The sequence below is a fragment of the Nannospalax galili genome, unplaced genomic scaffold, assembly GCF_000622305.1.
Source record: "Nannospalax galili isolate Female #2095 unplaced genomic scaffold, S.galili_v1.0 scaffold180, whole genome shotgun sequence".
Taxonomy (NCBI): domain Eukaryota; kingdom Metazoa; phylum Chordata; class Mammalia; order Rodentia; family Spalacidae; genus Nannospalax; species Nannospalax galili.
The window spans coordinates 1,294,140-1,310,386 of record NW_008348199.1 but is presented as its reverse complement, the minus strand read 5'-3'; the positions used below and the strand labels follow the sequence as shown (position 1 = coordinate 1,310,386).

The 16,247-nt window shown below is 52.6% G+C and overlaps 1 protein-coding gene across 4 annotated transcripts in view; it reads right to left on the bottom strand.

Annotated features, from left to right (window-relative positions):
• The window catches only part of Phf21b (PHD finger protein 21B), a 95,419-nt gene extending 93,269 nt beyond the window's left edge, over window positions 1-2,150 (bottom strand). The window contains exons 1-2 of one of the 4 annotated variants that reach the window (XM_008844710.3): window positions 1,718-2,150; window positions 775-840 (exon numbers count right to left, since the gene is read on the bottom strand). In XM_008844710.3, coding sequence (XP_008842932.1) covers window positions 775-840; window positions 1,718-1,771 — 120 coding nt within the window. In that variant the 5' untranslated portion in view covers window positions 1,772-2,150. Of the gene's footprint in view, window positions 1-774; window positions 841-1,026; window positions 1,203-1,717 lie in introns of those variants that run through there. The other 3 variants (XM_008844706.3, XM_008844707.3, XM_008844709.3) reach the window with 3 other exon arrangements.
• Between the last annotated feature and the right edge of the window lie 14,097 nt (window positions 2,151-16,247).

The window sequence follows — 16,247 nt, the reverse complement described above, 5'->3', positions numbered from 1 at the left end:
GCGGAGAGGGGGAAGGGGTGGCAGGGAGGGGGAGGGGCGCGCGGCCGGCCGGGCTCCGGCGGCGGCATCTGTTCGTGGTGCTGAACCCGGGAGCGCTGAGCTCAGCGCAACTAACTCACAATGGACAACTTTTGGTTGGCGAGAGGGTGGCGAGGGGGGTCGGCAGGCGCGCCCCCCACCCCGGGAGCTTCTCGCAGGACCTCCAGCTACCTATTCATGCCCAGACACCAAAGTTGGAGCAGAACCGGGGGGTCCCGGGGGCGCCTTTCTTTTGTTCCCGGGTAGCTGGCTTCAGGTTCCGAGAATCAAAAGTGAAGCCGGCGGGGTGGAGAGGGCGCCAGCCAGGGGAAGGGTTTCCAAAACCCAGTCCGCCGTGGCACGCAGAAATGGCTTCCAAGGAGTTTGGGGTGCAGGCCCAAATTTCAGCTCCCCTGCGGGCCCCCTCCCACCTCGGCGTGGACCAGGGGGCGCCGAGGCTGGGGAATGTCCATGTTCCAAAACCATGTCCACGGCTCAAGATGGACGCCGGGTAGCCGGCGCCTGGGAGGTACGGCCAGGCTCTCTCCGTCGCCGCCGCCGCCGGGGGCCTCGCGCTCCCCCTCGACCGCCGCCAACCGGCTTTCTTTCCAGAAAGGGGTGGCGGCAACTTTGAGGGCCGGAGCCAGGCCCCCGAGGGAGTCGGTGCGTGTGGCGCCCGCGCTGGCACTTTTCCGGGTGCTGCCAAAGTGCCTGGCGACCCTGGCCGGCCCGGTGGGGGTCAAGCCCCCTCCTTACTTGTTTGTCGCTGAGCGATGCGATCCGCGGCTGCTTTTCGTAGAGCTGTTTCTTGAGGTCGCCGTTCTGCGGAGACACGGGAGGAGCGCGCTCAGCCGTGGGGGGGGGGGGGCTCGCTGCGCCCTGGAGCCCCGCGGGCCGAGCACCCGCCACCCGGTGCCACCCGGCCAGGCCAGCCGCTGAGCGCCCCAAGTTTCCCGGGCCGCATCCCGCACTCGCAGCGGCCGGGCAGTGCCGCGCGGGGCCGCTTACCTGTGGCTGCCGCCGCATCGGGGCACCTCGCGGGGCGGGGCGGGGGCCGAGGCCACCCGGCGGCGCGCCCCGAGCCGTGCAAGTTTGCAGGCCGGGGTGCGAGTGAGTGTGGAGTGTGTGCCGGGGGAGGGGGGACGAACAAAGAACCAAGTAAACACGGCGAGTCCGTGTCGAGCAAAGCTCATAAATATTCAAGTCGCGTCCTAATCTCCTCAACACACACACGCGCGCACGCCGCAATAGCGCTCGGGCACCGGCCGCAGCTCTCCCGAGCGACTATCGCCAAAACTACTTTTGCGAACAGCGCGGGTCGGTGCGGGGTTGGACCCGGCGGGGGGAGGTCGAGAGGGGGCCTGCCCAAGCACCCCCGCTCCCCAGGGCGGCTCTAGGAGGGGAACCCCCTTTCCCGGTGCCGGTGTTCTGCAGCCCGAGTTCGAGAGGACGCCGGGCTCTGGTCCCCTGCGCCCTGGACTCCAAACAGTGCAGGATCGCCCGAGAGCGGGGTGGGGAGGGAGCCCCTAGGGGCCGGTGCTGAGCGCGCAACGGAGCCCCCGGGAGCAGGCTCTAGGAGCGGGGCTTGCTCCCCTCACTCCAGTCGGAGACCCGGCACCCAAGCCAGAGGACTCCAGGCTCGGGTCCCTCCAGCCTCCATTCCCTGCCCGTACCTCCCCGCCTCCCCCCGGCCACCTACCTGGTGGCGCGAGAGTTCAACGGCGAGCGCCTCGGGCCGGCTCTGCAGCTCCATCGCAGGAACTTGGGCTGTACTTTGCGCTCACTTTGGCCCGGGCTCCCTGGAAGTTGTGTGTCCCGGATAGGGTGGATCGGGCCTCCAGGGAAGGGGGGACACGGGTCCCCTCCTGCACGGCAGATGGGGAAAGGGGCTGGGGAGGGTGAAGAAAGGCGACCGGGCGCCGAGCCCGTGGTCGCCCCCAACTCCTCCGGCTGCCCGCTAAGTTGCGCCGGGTCCCCGGGCTGCCGGCGTTGCCGGGAGCATGGTCCCCCCGGAGCCGGGAGCCCCGCGCAGCCCCTGCGCGGTCCCCTTTGCCACCCGCGCCAGCAGACCGCCGGCAGGGACTATATTTCCTCCGGCGCGCGCCTGGATCTCGCTGGGGCCGCGGCAAAGTTGTGCCTCGGCACGATGCTAATTCGGCAGTGCCCGGATGGAGCGGGCCGGGGCGGCAGGGGGCGGCGCCGGGACCTGCATCCCGCCCCGCCCCGGCTGCGCGTGCGCACTGCCGCCCCGCCGGGCTCGGCTCGGGGAACAAAAGTGGCGGCGGAGCGGAGTGCAAACTCTGGGAGCTGGGCGTCCGCGATGTCCTGCGAGCTCCCCAGCCGAGATCCAGGTGCACACCCTGCGTGGCGCGCGCAGCCCAGCGTGGATGCTTGGAGAGATGCGGGTCCTGCTTCCCCTGGCTGTCACATCTTTGCGCCTTGGGTCCCCCACCCCCACCCTCCTGCGCCTTGCTCCTATTTCAGCTAAATTACCTTTATCCTCTCCAGTCTCTGCTCCCAGCGCTGGGATTTGGGAGACTAAATTAGTCCTGTCGCCTGAGTCCCCGCTGCCTGATGACCGCCCTGGTGTTGAGACAGAATAGAAATTGATCCCTTGACCGTTCTTTAATGATTTTTTTTTTTTACACTCACAATTAAACTCTCAACAGATGTTACTGGACTTTTTTCTTTCAGGCAGTTGTTAAAAATCGTAAACACTCCGGGTCAGTGTGACATAAAACAATTATAACTACAGCTACCGAGATCGCGTTTCAGAACTCTCAGCCACAGCCTGGAGGTCAGCGGCTCCCAGTCGATATTATGCAGCGGGAGTTTACCGTCCTTATCAATTACTGTCGGGCGCTTTGTGGCCTGTCCCTTCTAACACACTGTTGTGTTTGAAAGGTGCCAAAAGGGAGTGTGGGGGGCCCGTCTCAGAGTGTTTGAACTGATAGTTCTCCTGTTTACTCGCAGTCAGTAAATGTCCCCTCAAGGGATTCCAGCACTCTACACATCTTACCTACCTTCAGCAGAAAACACACACACACACACACACACACACACACACACACACACACACACACACACTGGGGCCCTTGTGTATGGAATATTTACCACAGATGATAGAGTTGAGACCAAGCTGGGGTGCTAGGGATTGAGACCCTAGGCATACACGGAAGTTTCTACCACTGAACCACATCCCCAGCTCCACTCGATGCCTTTGCTGGCCAGTAGAGTGGACAGCCCTGGAAACTGGTGTTTGAACAGCCAGGGAGAAGGGGCACACACCAAAGAGTCACTTCTGTAATCTCTGCTCTGCAAATGTCATTGGCTTTCTATGGAAGTCCAGGATAATTTCATTGACCACATAGTCCTTAAACTATCAAGACAGGTATTCAAGTAGTCCTTGGCTGGTACTGAGTCAAGCGATACCCACTGAAGGGCCAGAGTGGCCCCTATGGTAGAGATAGCCAAGCACATTTTGTAGCTTCTGCCCACTGTCCACTGATTTGGGCTTTAGTGACAATCTTCAGTAGCCCCCTCTGTGTTTTCTGTAGCCACCTACTTCCTAGGTGAACAACACAGGCCATGGCCTGGGTAGTCTGACAGAGCAGGAAAGCTAAGTGGGCAGTCGGGAATCAAACCCAGGGCCTCAAATACTCTGGGCTAATGGCCTACCACTGAGTTATATCCTCAGCTATTTGTTTTGGAGATGGGGGTCTTACTAAGTTGCCCAGGCAGGCCCTGAACTTATGATCTCCTGCTTCAGCCTCCTAAGTAGCTGGGAGTGCATGTTCTTGTAAGCAAACAGGGAGGGAGTACTGAGCTCCTGGGGCTCCAGAACTGTTCTTGTTTCTCTCCTGTGTGAAAGATTCCTAGGAAAGTCCAGTCTCTAAAGCAACAGCGAGCATTCAGTGTGCACTGAGGGGATGCAAGGCATTGCTCCAGGGAATGGGTGAGCCATGTACACTTGGGCAGGTCTCTACAGGGTAGCAGAGGATCCAAAAGAGATACCCACACACAAGGGACTGCCTGTCACTCAGGAGGCCTCTGTTAACAGCAGCAACTAGTAAGGGACCTGGTATAACAGGAGGGTTCAGAAAGGGGTGGCCTGAGAAGGGCTTGTCCAGAGTCCTTGGGCAGAGCCTGGAAAAGCTCCATGACTGTTTTGAGTTTAGCTTTTCCTTCTCAGTTAACACAGCAACCACCCACCTAAGAGGCTTTCCCCATGGTCTGCTTTTCACAAATCTTCATCCCCAAGATGCACTTCAGATGCCTTTCTGGGGACACTTCCCCTTAATTTCTATCAGAAATCTTATCACTTCCTCTGGAGCATCACTGTCTCATGAGAACCCGGGGTCTGGAGAGCTTGGCTTGCACCCATTTAGCCAGTGGCTCCTTAGACAATGAACCAAAACAAAGCCTAAAGTCTAGTGTGTGTGTGCACATATTCACGTGCACGTGGTGTACTTGTGTGCACACGTGTGTGGAGGCCAGAAAACAACCTTGGGTGTTGCTGTGATAAGAAACAAGACCAGAAACAACTTGGGAAGTGTATTAGTTACTTTTCTGTTGCTGTGATAAAACATCATGACCAAGGCAACTTATAGAAGGAAGAGTTTATTGGGTTTACATTCCAGAGGAATAAGAGACCATCGTGGGGGCTGGAGAGACGGCTCAGTGGTTAAGGGCACTGACTGCTCTTGCAGAGGACCTGGGTTCGAATCCCAGCACCCACATGGAGGCTACGAACCATCTTTAACTCCAGTTCCAGGGGAATCCGAAGCCCTCTTCTGACCTTCGAGGTATTGCAGAACACGGGTGCACTCACATGCATGCAGGCAATACACCCATACGCATAAAACAAAAATGATAAATAAAATATTTTTTAAAAAAGAGACCATCATGGTGGGAGGCATGGCAGGATGCAGCCAGTATAGGAAGCTGAGCACTCGCATTTTCAAACAGGTGCAAGAAGCAGAGAGGGACAGAATGGAAGTGGACAAGCTATATCACTCTCAAAGCCCACCCCCACAGTGATGTACTTCCTTCCACAAGACCACACCTCCTAAAGGTTTCACAACCCTCCCCAACAGTGCCACCAACAATGTTCAGATACTTGGAGCCTGCAGGGGACATTCACAGGGAGGAAAGGGTTTGTTTCATCTTACATGTCACAGTCTATCATCGAGGGAAGGTTGGAGGTAGGAGCTGAAGCTGCTTACTGGATGGCTCCAGGCTCACCTTTCTTACCCAGCTCAGACCCGCCTGCATAGGGACAGTATTGCTCACAGTAGGCTGGGCCCTCCTATGTCAATTAGCAATCAAGAAAATGCCCCACAGACAAAAAAATAAAAAGTGCCAGGCATGGCAGCGCACACCTTTAGTCCCAGCACTCGGGAGGCAGAGGCAGGTGGATCTCTGTGAGTTTGAGATCAGCCTGGTCTACATAGCAAGTTCCAGGCCAGCTGGGGCTACAGAGAGACCCTGTCTCAAAAAGACAAGAAAAAAGAAAATGTCCCACAGACAATCTGATCAGGGAAACTCTTCAACTGAGGTTCCTTCCTCCTAGGTCTGTCAAGTAGATACCCAAGACTACCCATCACAATGAGCTCCTAGAATGGGAACCCAGTTCCTCTGAAGGTTGCCTGGCTCTCCTGCTCCTTCCACAGTGTCCACATCAATTCGTGTGCCCTTTAGTCTAAGCAGTAGCCAGGGTCAGGAGTGGGGCTGCCTGGGATGCTGGTGCAGGGCACAGAGGGCACATGCCCCACTACAGTCAAGTCACAGAGCCAACCACAGCATCCCTCCTCTGGGTCTTGTCCTGTCCCTGTTGTACAGTGTATTTGGGAGCCATATAATACTGACAGGCTCATCCTGCAGCCCAGCTGCCCCTGAACACACCTTTCAGGCCTCTGGGACCTCCGCTTTGACATACCTTGAGCTGAGCAGTACCCCAGGCCTCTTTGCCTGTCTCCCAGCATCTGTAATCACACCTGTGTACACTGAGGGCATGACTGGCAGTGGGAGCTGGGTAGCTTTGGGATGGGTCCAGTAACCTGAGCACAAATCCTGCTGGCCAGCCAGGCCTCTGGGTAGCCTCTGCTAAGCTCTGGGTGCTGCAAATGTCCCTGGTGGCCAGTTCCACCTAGTAAGTGAAGAAGGTGCCATGGAGACCCTCAAGGGCTGGTGCAGGGCCAAGGGAGGAAACAAGACAAGGACAAGGGAGTGACCGTCACAACACATGCCAGCCCAAGCTGGCCAGGACCTCTCAGCACACCACGCTCAGTAGCTCGCCACTCTCCTGAACATGATGATTGTCAGGCCCATCCATACTACTACAAGTGACATAATTCCTTCCTGTTTATGGCTGAATAAACCACGTTTTGTGGGCCTGGAAAGATGGCTCAGTGGTTAAGAGCACTGGTTGCTCTTGCAGAAGACCCAGGTTCAATTCTCAGCACTCGCATGGCAGCTAACAACTGGCCTAACTCCAGTTCCAGGAGATCCAGCATCCTCTTCTGACCTCCACAGGCACTGCACAACATGGTTGCACTTACACACATGCAAGCAAAACTCATACACATAAAATAAATTTTTTTAAAAAGCTGCATTTTGTACAGCACAGGGGGCACATTTTCTTTGCCCCTTCACCGACTGATGGACACGACACCTAAACTCGTTCTACACCTTGGCCCTTGTGAATAGTGACACACTAAACACAGGTGGGCATGTGTCTCCATTGTAGCTGATTTTGATTCCTTTGTAAATACCCAGGATTTATATAGCTAGTTCATCTGGTAGTTCTACTTTTAATGTTTTTGAGGAATCTCCATACTGGTTTCCATAATGGAACAAAACAATTTTAAAAGGTAGAATTCAGAAATCAGAGAATCCGCCTCCAAATCCCCAAGGACATGTGGGAAAAGCTCTGGTGGGCAATGGCAGATGAGGACCTATCTCACTCAGCTACTCCTCAGCACCTCAGATATGTGGCTCTGTTGGGAAGATGCTCCAAGGCCTGCCCTGTGCTGCCATAGAGGGGTGCGTTCCCCGTGGCTGAAGGTAGCACGGACACACAGTTGAGAGGGGAGTCTCCTGTGCCTTTGCAGACTGTCCAGTGCCGCCCTCCTCCTTCCCCTCCTCCTCCCTCTCCCCCTTCTCCTCCTCCTCCTCTTCTTCCTCCCTCTCCTCCTTGTCCTCCAACCCTCCCCACTCTCCTCCTCCTCCTCTTCCTCCTCCTCTCCCTTCTCCTCTTTCTCCTCCTCGTCCTCTTTGTCAACTTATCATAGCTCTGGAGGTGACAATGCTATGCCCCATTTATAGATGGAGAAACTGAGGTCACTCAGCCTACACATTGGGATGTTACTATCTGAATAGAGATGAGATACTCGAGCACTCGCCTTCTGAATTCAAGAGGTCTATGAGCAAAGCAAGTTCATGGGGGAAGGCTCTCTCCAACCCAGCCTGGGGGTTGGGGGAGACGGCAGTAGACGTGGAGGGGCCTGGGAAACCAACCCTGTGCAGGAATCTTGGGTCTTTCTGCTGTGAGATGTGTCAACATCTCAGGCAAGCAGCTTCCCACAGGTTCCCAGCTTCTTCACTGTGCTAGGGGAGGGAAAGACCAAAAGGGAGCCTCCATCCATCCCTGGTAACTGACCACCTTTGGAGACAGAAGTTGGGGGTGGAGGCCTGGCAGGTGCTGTGGGCACCTTGCTTCATTTCAGAAGTCGGGGCACAAAAAGTAGGAGGGTAGACTGATGAGACTGAGGGAGAGCATAACTGGAACTCGAGGTGAGTGAGGTTCAGCCCTCAGTCCCAGGGCCCCTCGACAGGAGTCACGAGACAGGAGAGACCACTCTTGTGCCCCCTGAGGATGCTCAGTCCCAGGCTTCTATCATTAGCAGAACCATCCGAATCAGTACTTTCACAGCCATGCCATCATGCGTTCCAAACCAGCCACTCAACTCATTTTTAAGAATGAGTCAGTGTGTGGGTCATAGATGTGGATGCGCTTTAAAAGGAGAATGACATTTAATGGAACATGCTGGGTAAGTCCCCACCCTCACTGACTGTCGCACCTCAAAGGCCCTCAGAGCCAGAAGAGCGGAACTTGTTTGGATTTGCCTTCTCACACATGGCAGTGTGTGTGTGTGTGTGTGTGTGTGTGTGTGTGTGTGTGTATGTGTGTGTGTGTGTGTGTGTGCATGTGGAAGTCAGAAGACAACTTTCCAGCGTCAGTTCTCTCCTTCCACCCTGTGGATCCCAAGGACAGAATTCAGGTACTTGGAATTGGCAGCAAGCGCTTTTGCCCACACTGCCATCTCAATGACCCTTGGTGACATTTTAACTCCTGGCCCTGGGCCCTTCCCCCCCAGGGCAGATGGTGGCAATCCTTCTCCCTGGTCCACCCTGAGCTGCTGCCGGTTCTCCCTTCCAGGAAGCGGCCACAGTGCTCCTGCAGAAGTCACTGGGGAACCAGGGAGGGGAACTGGCTTTTGTTCCAGCAGACTCCCCCAGGGGACCTGGAGAAGCAGGCCCAGTCTGATGAGGGCAAACAGGTGTCAGCCTCTATTTCACAGGACACAGTCCAGAAATAAAGTGGGACTGAAGGGCACCCCTTCCAGGAACACCAGCAGGCCTCACCTTCCACCACTTTGCAAGGGTGGGGAAACTGAGGCTCAAGACAGATGGGTTACTTATAAGTCACTTGGCTGATGAGTATCAGCAAGGACTTGGTAATGTGGCTTGAGTGGGAATACTGCTTTTGAATTGAAGATGTGAGATCAGGGCCACTTGAGGACATAGGTACAGTGAGCCTGGTGAGGCCACATGAGTGTACGGCTAGGCTGGGACGCAGTATGCCAGAACAGGAGGGGGCATGTGGCTCAGCCTGGATCTAAGACAGATGCTTAGGGGAATGAAGGAGTGTAGGTAGCAGGTAACCCCACCTAGGAGGTAACCCCAGGAAATAACCAGAGGCTGTGGAAGGCAGATGGAGAAGGCAGAGAAGGGTTGTGATGAGGGTGTTTTGTGTGCTGTGAAAGGCCAGGTCCCCATATGCGCAGGCAGGGGAGGACAGAGGGGGCTTGTGATAGTCTCCCCTTGTCCCGTTCTTCCAATTTCCCTCCCTGTCCTGGTTGCATAGTGTCCCTTCAGAAGTCACATCCCACCAGGTATAGTGGCATGAACTTGGAATTCCTACACTTGGGAAGCTAAGGCAGGAGAACTTGTTGCCAAGTTCAAGGCCAGCCTGGGCTATACTTCAAGACCCTGTCTCAAAACAAAACAAGTCGAATAGCCTCAGAGAACTTCAGAATGTGCCTTGATTTGGAAATAAGTCTTTGCAGAGGGACAAGATGAGCTCTTCCTGGCTCAGGGTGGGCCCTGGTCCCATAGGACACAGGCGAGGGACACAGAGAATATCATGTTAGCAGCCATGGAGAGCTGAGTGGGAAGCCTGACACAGACCCCGAACCATCACACAGCAGAGCCCTCCTGCATCCTGGCTTTGGGCTTCTGGTCTCCTGAACAGTGAGATCCAGCTGTTCTTGCCGAGGGCTGCCCAGTTTGTGGCATTGTGTTACGATAGCCCTGGGAAGCTAACGGCTCCCTTCCTCTTCTTCCTCAGCTACGCACTCAGATTTGTGACACCCGCCTTCCTCTCTGAGCCATAGGATCAAAGTCCTTGGTCTCCTTACTTGAAGGACAGTTTAAGACACTGTCACACCCAGGCCACAAGTCCAGGCCTTCATCATACTTGGCTGGCCTTCACACTCCAGCAGGCTGGGCTGTGTTCTCCCTCAGGTCACAATGATGGGACGTGCCACCTTCAAACTCACCGAGTGCTTGTTCTCGATCCTGTGTTTCTTCTTTGATGGCCCATGTTTGCAGGCACAGAAAGTCGAATTCAGTTATTCCATGCACAGGCTTAGACCTATATCTTTTTCCATAATTCACTGAAAGCTTTCAAATACTTTTGAAAAAAAAAGTCCCTCTTTGTCTCTACCAGTTTTAGTCAACCAAGAAAACAGAACCAGGCCTGGTTTCCTGCTTCCTCCCCTACTTCCCTGCTTCACGTCTGTGCAAATTCCATGTTAAAGAGCTTTCATTGGGCATTTACTAGGCACCCACCACAAATCAGGCCCCACCAAAAGCATTTATCTCACGACAATCACCATCATCTCTACTACCATCATCAACATCATCATCATCACCTGTCTGACTAATAGTCACTGAATAAGGAATTAAATGTCACACATCATGTTAAAAATTTACCATATTGTTTTGCTTCATCTTCCACAGACAGATATTATTTTTTAAAGATTTTATTTTATTTTTTGTCTTTTTGAGACAGGGTCTCCCTGTAGTCCCAGCTGACCTGAACTCACTATGTAGACCAGGCTGGCCTTGAACTCACAACAATCTGCCTGCCTCTGCCTCCCAAGTGCTGGGACTAAAGGTGTGCACCACCATGCCTGGCATAAAGATTTTATTTTATTTTTAATTAAGTGTGTGTGTGTGTGTGTGTGTGTGTGTGTGTGTGTGTGTGTATACGTGTGAGCATGGGTGCTTGCAGAGACCACAAGAGGGCATCGCACCCTTGGAGTTGGAGTTATAGGCAGATGTGAGCCACCCAACGTTGATGTTGAGAACTGAACTTGGGTCCTGTGCAAGAGCAACATGTGTGCCATCTCTCCGATCCACAAGATAGGCATTATCAAGTGCCCCCTTTTTTCTGTCTTTTTGAGACAGGGTCACCCTGTTGCCCCAGCTGGCCTGGAATTCGCTATCGAGGCTAGGCTGGCCTCAAACTCACAGAGATGCCTCTGCCTCCCAAGTGCTGGGATTAAAGGTATTCACCACCGCACCCAGCACTTATCAAGGCCTTTGTAAACATGAGAACACAGAGGTCAATGGATGCTGGGAAATGTGTCTAATAAAATCCAGGATCCAAACAGTGAATGATCCTCTTCTTGAGTACAACCCATGTCCAAGCCTGTGCTCTTGCTCCTCATCCAAGCTGAGCTGGGCTGGGCAGGACACCCAGCTGGCCCTGGGCAGAGGTATCTGCTGAGGCCTGAGAACATTCTAGACCAGAAACTAGAGTTGGGGATTGTAGCACCAGCTTTTCTCCTTCCATGTGTAAAACTCTTCCAGCCACTCAGCAGTTAAGAACACTGGCTGTTCTTGTAGAAGACCCAGGTTCGAATCCCAACACCCACATGGCAGCTAACAACTGTCCGTAACTCCAGTCCCAGGGGATCCCACAGCCTCTTCTGACCTCCTCAAGCATTGCACAACACGCATGCACTTACCTACATGCAGGCAATACACGCATACACATAAAATAAAAATATAAATAAAATAAAATAAAAACATCTTCCAGCCACCATGTGGCAGTCACAAGTGAGGATGGTAGTTAAAGAGTTATGAGTTATTAATAATATTTATAATAACATAATGAAGATCATTGTCATAATAATGAGAAGTGCCATGAACGAGTGTTAATTACAATAATTAGATCTGATTTATTGAGGAAACAGCTCAGCTGAGCACATCAAGGTGTGTGAATATATAGTGTTCTAGTTACATCTCTGTTGCTGTGATAAAACACTGACCAAAAGCACCTTGGAGAGGAAAGCGTTTATTTGGCTCACACCTCCAGGTCACGATCCATCACTGAGGGAAGTCAGGGCAGGAATGCCAGCAGGAACTGAAGCAGAAACCATGGAGGAGGAGGATGCTTCCTGGCTCTCTGGCTCATGCTCAGCTAGCTTTCTTACACAGCCCAGGTCCACCTGCTCTAAGGAATAGTGCCACCCACAGTGGGCTGTGCCCACCTACATCAACCACAGACAGTCACAGACATGGCTGCAGACCAGTCTGATGGAGGCCAATTTTCCAACTGAGTTTCTGTCTTCTAGGTCACTTTAGGTTGTGCTGAGTTAACAAAAACTAACCAGAACCCTAAGTATGAGGGGAAACACATGAATTGGCAATCCAAATTACATGTCTGGGACCAGGTCAGGGAACAGATTCAAAACAACTGCCTCCCCAAAAATGTGTTCCTGGGGTAGCTGCTGGCTATCAGTGCTCCTAAAAATAAAACAGACAAACAAGATGCCCTGGGCCTACCCACACAGAGGTGGCAGCAATACGGAGGAGAGAAGGGCAGCAGCACTGCCAGACCCAGGACAGCCAGAAGGCCCCGTCCTCCCCTCGGCTGCCTGGTCCCCAGCCAGGGCCTGCAGGCACTGTCACTAATGTTACACGCATGGGCCTTCCGCATCATCACAAATGAAGGTAAAGCCTGGAGCACATCACCTGGAGCACTGGCCTGTTCCCCACACCTCTTGAGGGAAGGACAATCAGTGCCTTTGTGTCATTTAACAATGGAGCAAGTTCTGAGAAATGTCGTTGAATGGTTTCACCATAGTGTGAACACCACAAAGGCACACTTTTACACATGTAGGCGATATAGGTGTGTCACTCCATAAGGCCTTTCTATGTCATCGTATTGGGGTGAGCTGATTATAGTCGAAGCTTCTGTTGTGTAGTGGAAGGAAGACTCTAAACACTAATTGGTAAACACCATGGAGGTAACCACTTACTGTCATCAAGCACCATGTGCAGTTCATGGGCGTGCAGTGCTGGACTTTCAAATGACCTTCTGTAGTGTGGTAGTTAGTGCAGGGGTTGACACATCAGTGATGCCTCCTGGGACAGCATTGCGATGACAGCTATGATGTCACTAGCTGATAGAATTTCTCAGCCCCATGATAATCTTAAGGGATCTCTGGTGACATTGGGCATCCACCATTGACTAAAACATCATTCATTACACAGCATGTGGCTGTTTCTGTACCTCTGTGTTCAGATAGGGAGTCAGCTTGGTGCCAAGTAATCCCGTCAGAAATGGGAATGCCGTGTAAATTGATTGTTGGTCATGACACTTTTTTTTTTTTTTTGGTGTTTTTTGAGACAGGGTCTCCCTGTAGCCCCAGCTGGCCTGGAACTCACTATGTAGACCAGGCTGGCCTCAAACCCGCAGAGATCCACCTTTTTCTGCCTCCCAAGTGCTGGGATTAAAGGTGTGTGCCATCACACCTGGCATGACACTTCTTTTTTTTTTTTTTTTTGGTTTTTTTGAGACAGGGTCTCCCTGTAGCCCTGGCTGTCCTGGAACTCACTATGTAGACCAGGCTGGCCTTGAACTCACATAGATCCACCTGCCTCTGCCTCCCAAGTGCTGGTATTAAAGGCGTGCGCCACCATGCCCGGCTGACACTTCTAATCGGAACTGTGCACTATGAAAGATTCAGGGGGTGAGACTGACAGGTGCTTTCTTATCTGGGGACATTTAGGGCCTGGCTGCTACCTTCTGCCTTGCACAGGCTGAAAGATGACATCAGAACAAGAGGCACATGCAGTGCTGAGCAGCTCCTGAGTGCTGGGAGATTGCCCCCTTCCCCGTTAGTCTCCCCTGAAGCCCCTAAGACCTTGGGGCTGTAGAATTGATCATCTGTTCCAAAATCAATAAGTAGAATGTGTGGGAACAAGCTCTGGTCCAAGATCTCCTTGAGCATTACAGGAAAAAGGTACGCTGCGTACAAAAAGCTATGGTGCACAGGACAGACCCAGGCGACAGGTTCAGGGCACCCTCATCACACTAAACAGCACATGTGACCACTCACACCCCTGCTCGGACCACCAGGCCTGCAGATCCAGCCTCACACCTGCCCTGTCATGCTTCTCCCGCTGTCTCTATTTCCCTCTTCTCCTTGGCCATGTGCCCCCAGTGGGTCTAAGCTGGTCCTGGCTCTGTGTGCTGTGCCTCCAGGGGTGCCCTCTGGCCCTGTCTACACTTTGGACAGTGATTTCCCAGCATCTAGCTCCACCCTTTTAGGGGCCATAGTAGGCCTTGCGTTGCTCTGGCTTCCCAGTACTGTCATCTGACCGTCTATCAATCTGTCTGCCCACCATAGAAAGCTTCCTGGGGTCAAAGACAGTGTCTGCCCATATCTGTGTCCTCAGCGTGCCTCAGTCCAGGGGTACACTGATGAGGGTCCCCTCTGCACCTTGCTCAGTTGGATGGGACTGAGGGGATTGGAGGAGCCTGGGTGGGGTCTTTGCAGTGCTCAGCACAGAGCTGGCACCAGCCTTTATAAATAGAGGGACAAAAATATAACTGAGATCATGTGCAGAGGGACTAGAAACTCGCTTTTTCTTTGTCAGGGTGACCAGATGTGACTGAATCAAGTCTTGTCACTCAGTCACCCAGACAAACAGCAGAAACAGACTGCCCGCTGCCCCAGACACACTCACACTGTACCCACCACCCTCTCTGGACTTTCTTTGTTGGGGGGTGGTTTATAAATTACTTTATGGTATATTCTAGAAAGGGGTCTAATGTATACAGTAAGCATCCAATAAGTGCTGGTCCTTGCTTGATGGTGATCAGAGTGCTGGGAGAAGCAGAGAGAAGAGGTCTTAGGAGCTGTGCTTAGATGTGGCCCTTGTTCACACAGCCCAAACCCCCAGATTCTCTGTGTCCCTTGCTCTGAGAGAATGTCTACTTCTAAGTTGAAAATAATTATCTAGCATGTCCAGAATGAAAGGACCCTCTTGTCTCCTGTACACATGTGAGAACACAGAGATATACACACATAGAAATACACACACACACACACACACACACACACACACACACACCATTCTAGGCCAAATCATTTCGAGACTGTGATGGTTCATTTCAACTGTCATCTTTTTTTTCTAATGTGTATTTGTGTATTGCCTGCATGTAGGTAAGTGCACCTGGGTCATGTAATGCCCGCGGAGGTCAGAAGAGGCTGTTGGATCCCCTGGGACTGGAGTTACGGACAGTTGTTAGTTGCCATGTGGGTGCTGGGATTCGAACCTGGGTCTTCTGCAAGAACAACCAGTGTTCTTAACCACTGAGCCATCTCTCCAGCCCCAGATGTAGAATCACTCAATAAAAAGGGAAAAAGAAGCTTTAAGCACCAGCCTTCACTTTTGTCCACTTCTTAACTAGAGGTAAAATGTGACCACTGTCCCACTCCCCCGGCATGCCTCCCCTGCCTTGATGAACTGTACCTGCAAACCATGAGCCAGAAGAAACCTTTTCTTCCTAAAGTTGCTTTTGTCACCACAAGAGAAAAGTAGGTGGTACAGAGAACAGGGTCTCTCACAGAACCTGCAAAGTTCACTGTTTTGGTGAGACTGCCTGGCCAACGAGCCCTGGGATCCACCTGTCTCCACCTCCCAGTACTGTGATAGACAAAATACATTTTGTATTGTGAGATGAACATGAGAATTTAGGGACCCGGAATGGAATTTTTTGCTTTAGAGTGATGTGCTTGGGTGTCACGTTGACAAGGGGTGGACTGTGACAGTTGATTTTGTCAGCTTGACTCAGTCTGAATAGAAGCAGCACTGGCCTGTGGGTCACAGGCTGAATGAAAAGGGAGAAGGGAAGAGCCAACTGCAGCCCACATTCATCTGTGTCTCCTGAGTGTGGCTGCCATGTGAGCAGCCACCCCACACTCCACCCACATGCCTCCTCCACCATGATGGACTATGGCCCCTACAGCCATAAGTCAAAGAAACCCTCCCTTCCCTAAGCTGATTTTGCCTGGTATTTGTCACAGCAATGAAAAAAGAAACTAAAACATGATTCACCAAAGTTAGACTTCCAAGTTCACCTTGCAGATTAACTCCAATGATGGTTCAGAGAACTCAGAATATCCCAAGGCATAGAGTGGCAAGAGGATTTTAACCTCAACCCACTTTCTTTTCTTTAGATAGAGAGGGTAACAATGTACTTCTACCTCTTGCTCCCAAGGCAGACATGAGCAATCAATCGCAGTTCTTTTCCTGGCTGAGCTTAAACTTGACCTGAAAACACCTCTGTAGAGGTTTCCAAGCAGTCACTACAAACGAGTCAACTTTGATTGTACTCACCTGCGTCACCCGTGACAGTCAGAGCCTGCATGGCTTGGCACATCAGACTTCGGGGAGACCCCTCAGGGCAGGCTGTACAAATGGGCAGGAAGGCCAGTTCTGGATGCCAACACCCACTTTCAGGGCTTCCCCCAGGACAGTAGCTTTCACAGTTTGTGCCTTATTGTATAGTAAGAAACAGGCCAGCCACAGTAACTTGCCCAGGAATCACATTCATACATGTCTCATGGGAAAAGCAATGAAAA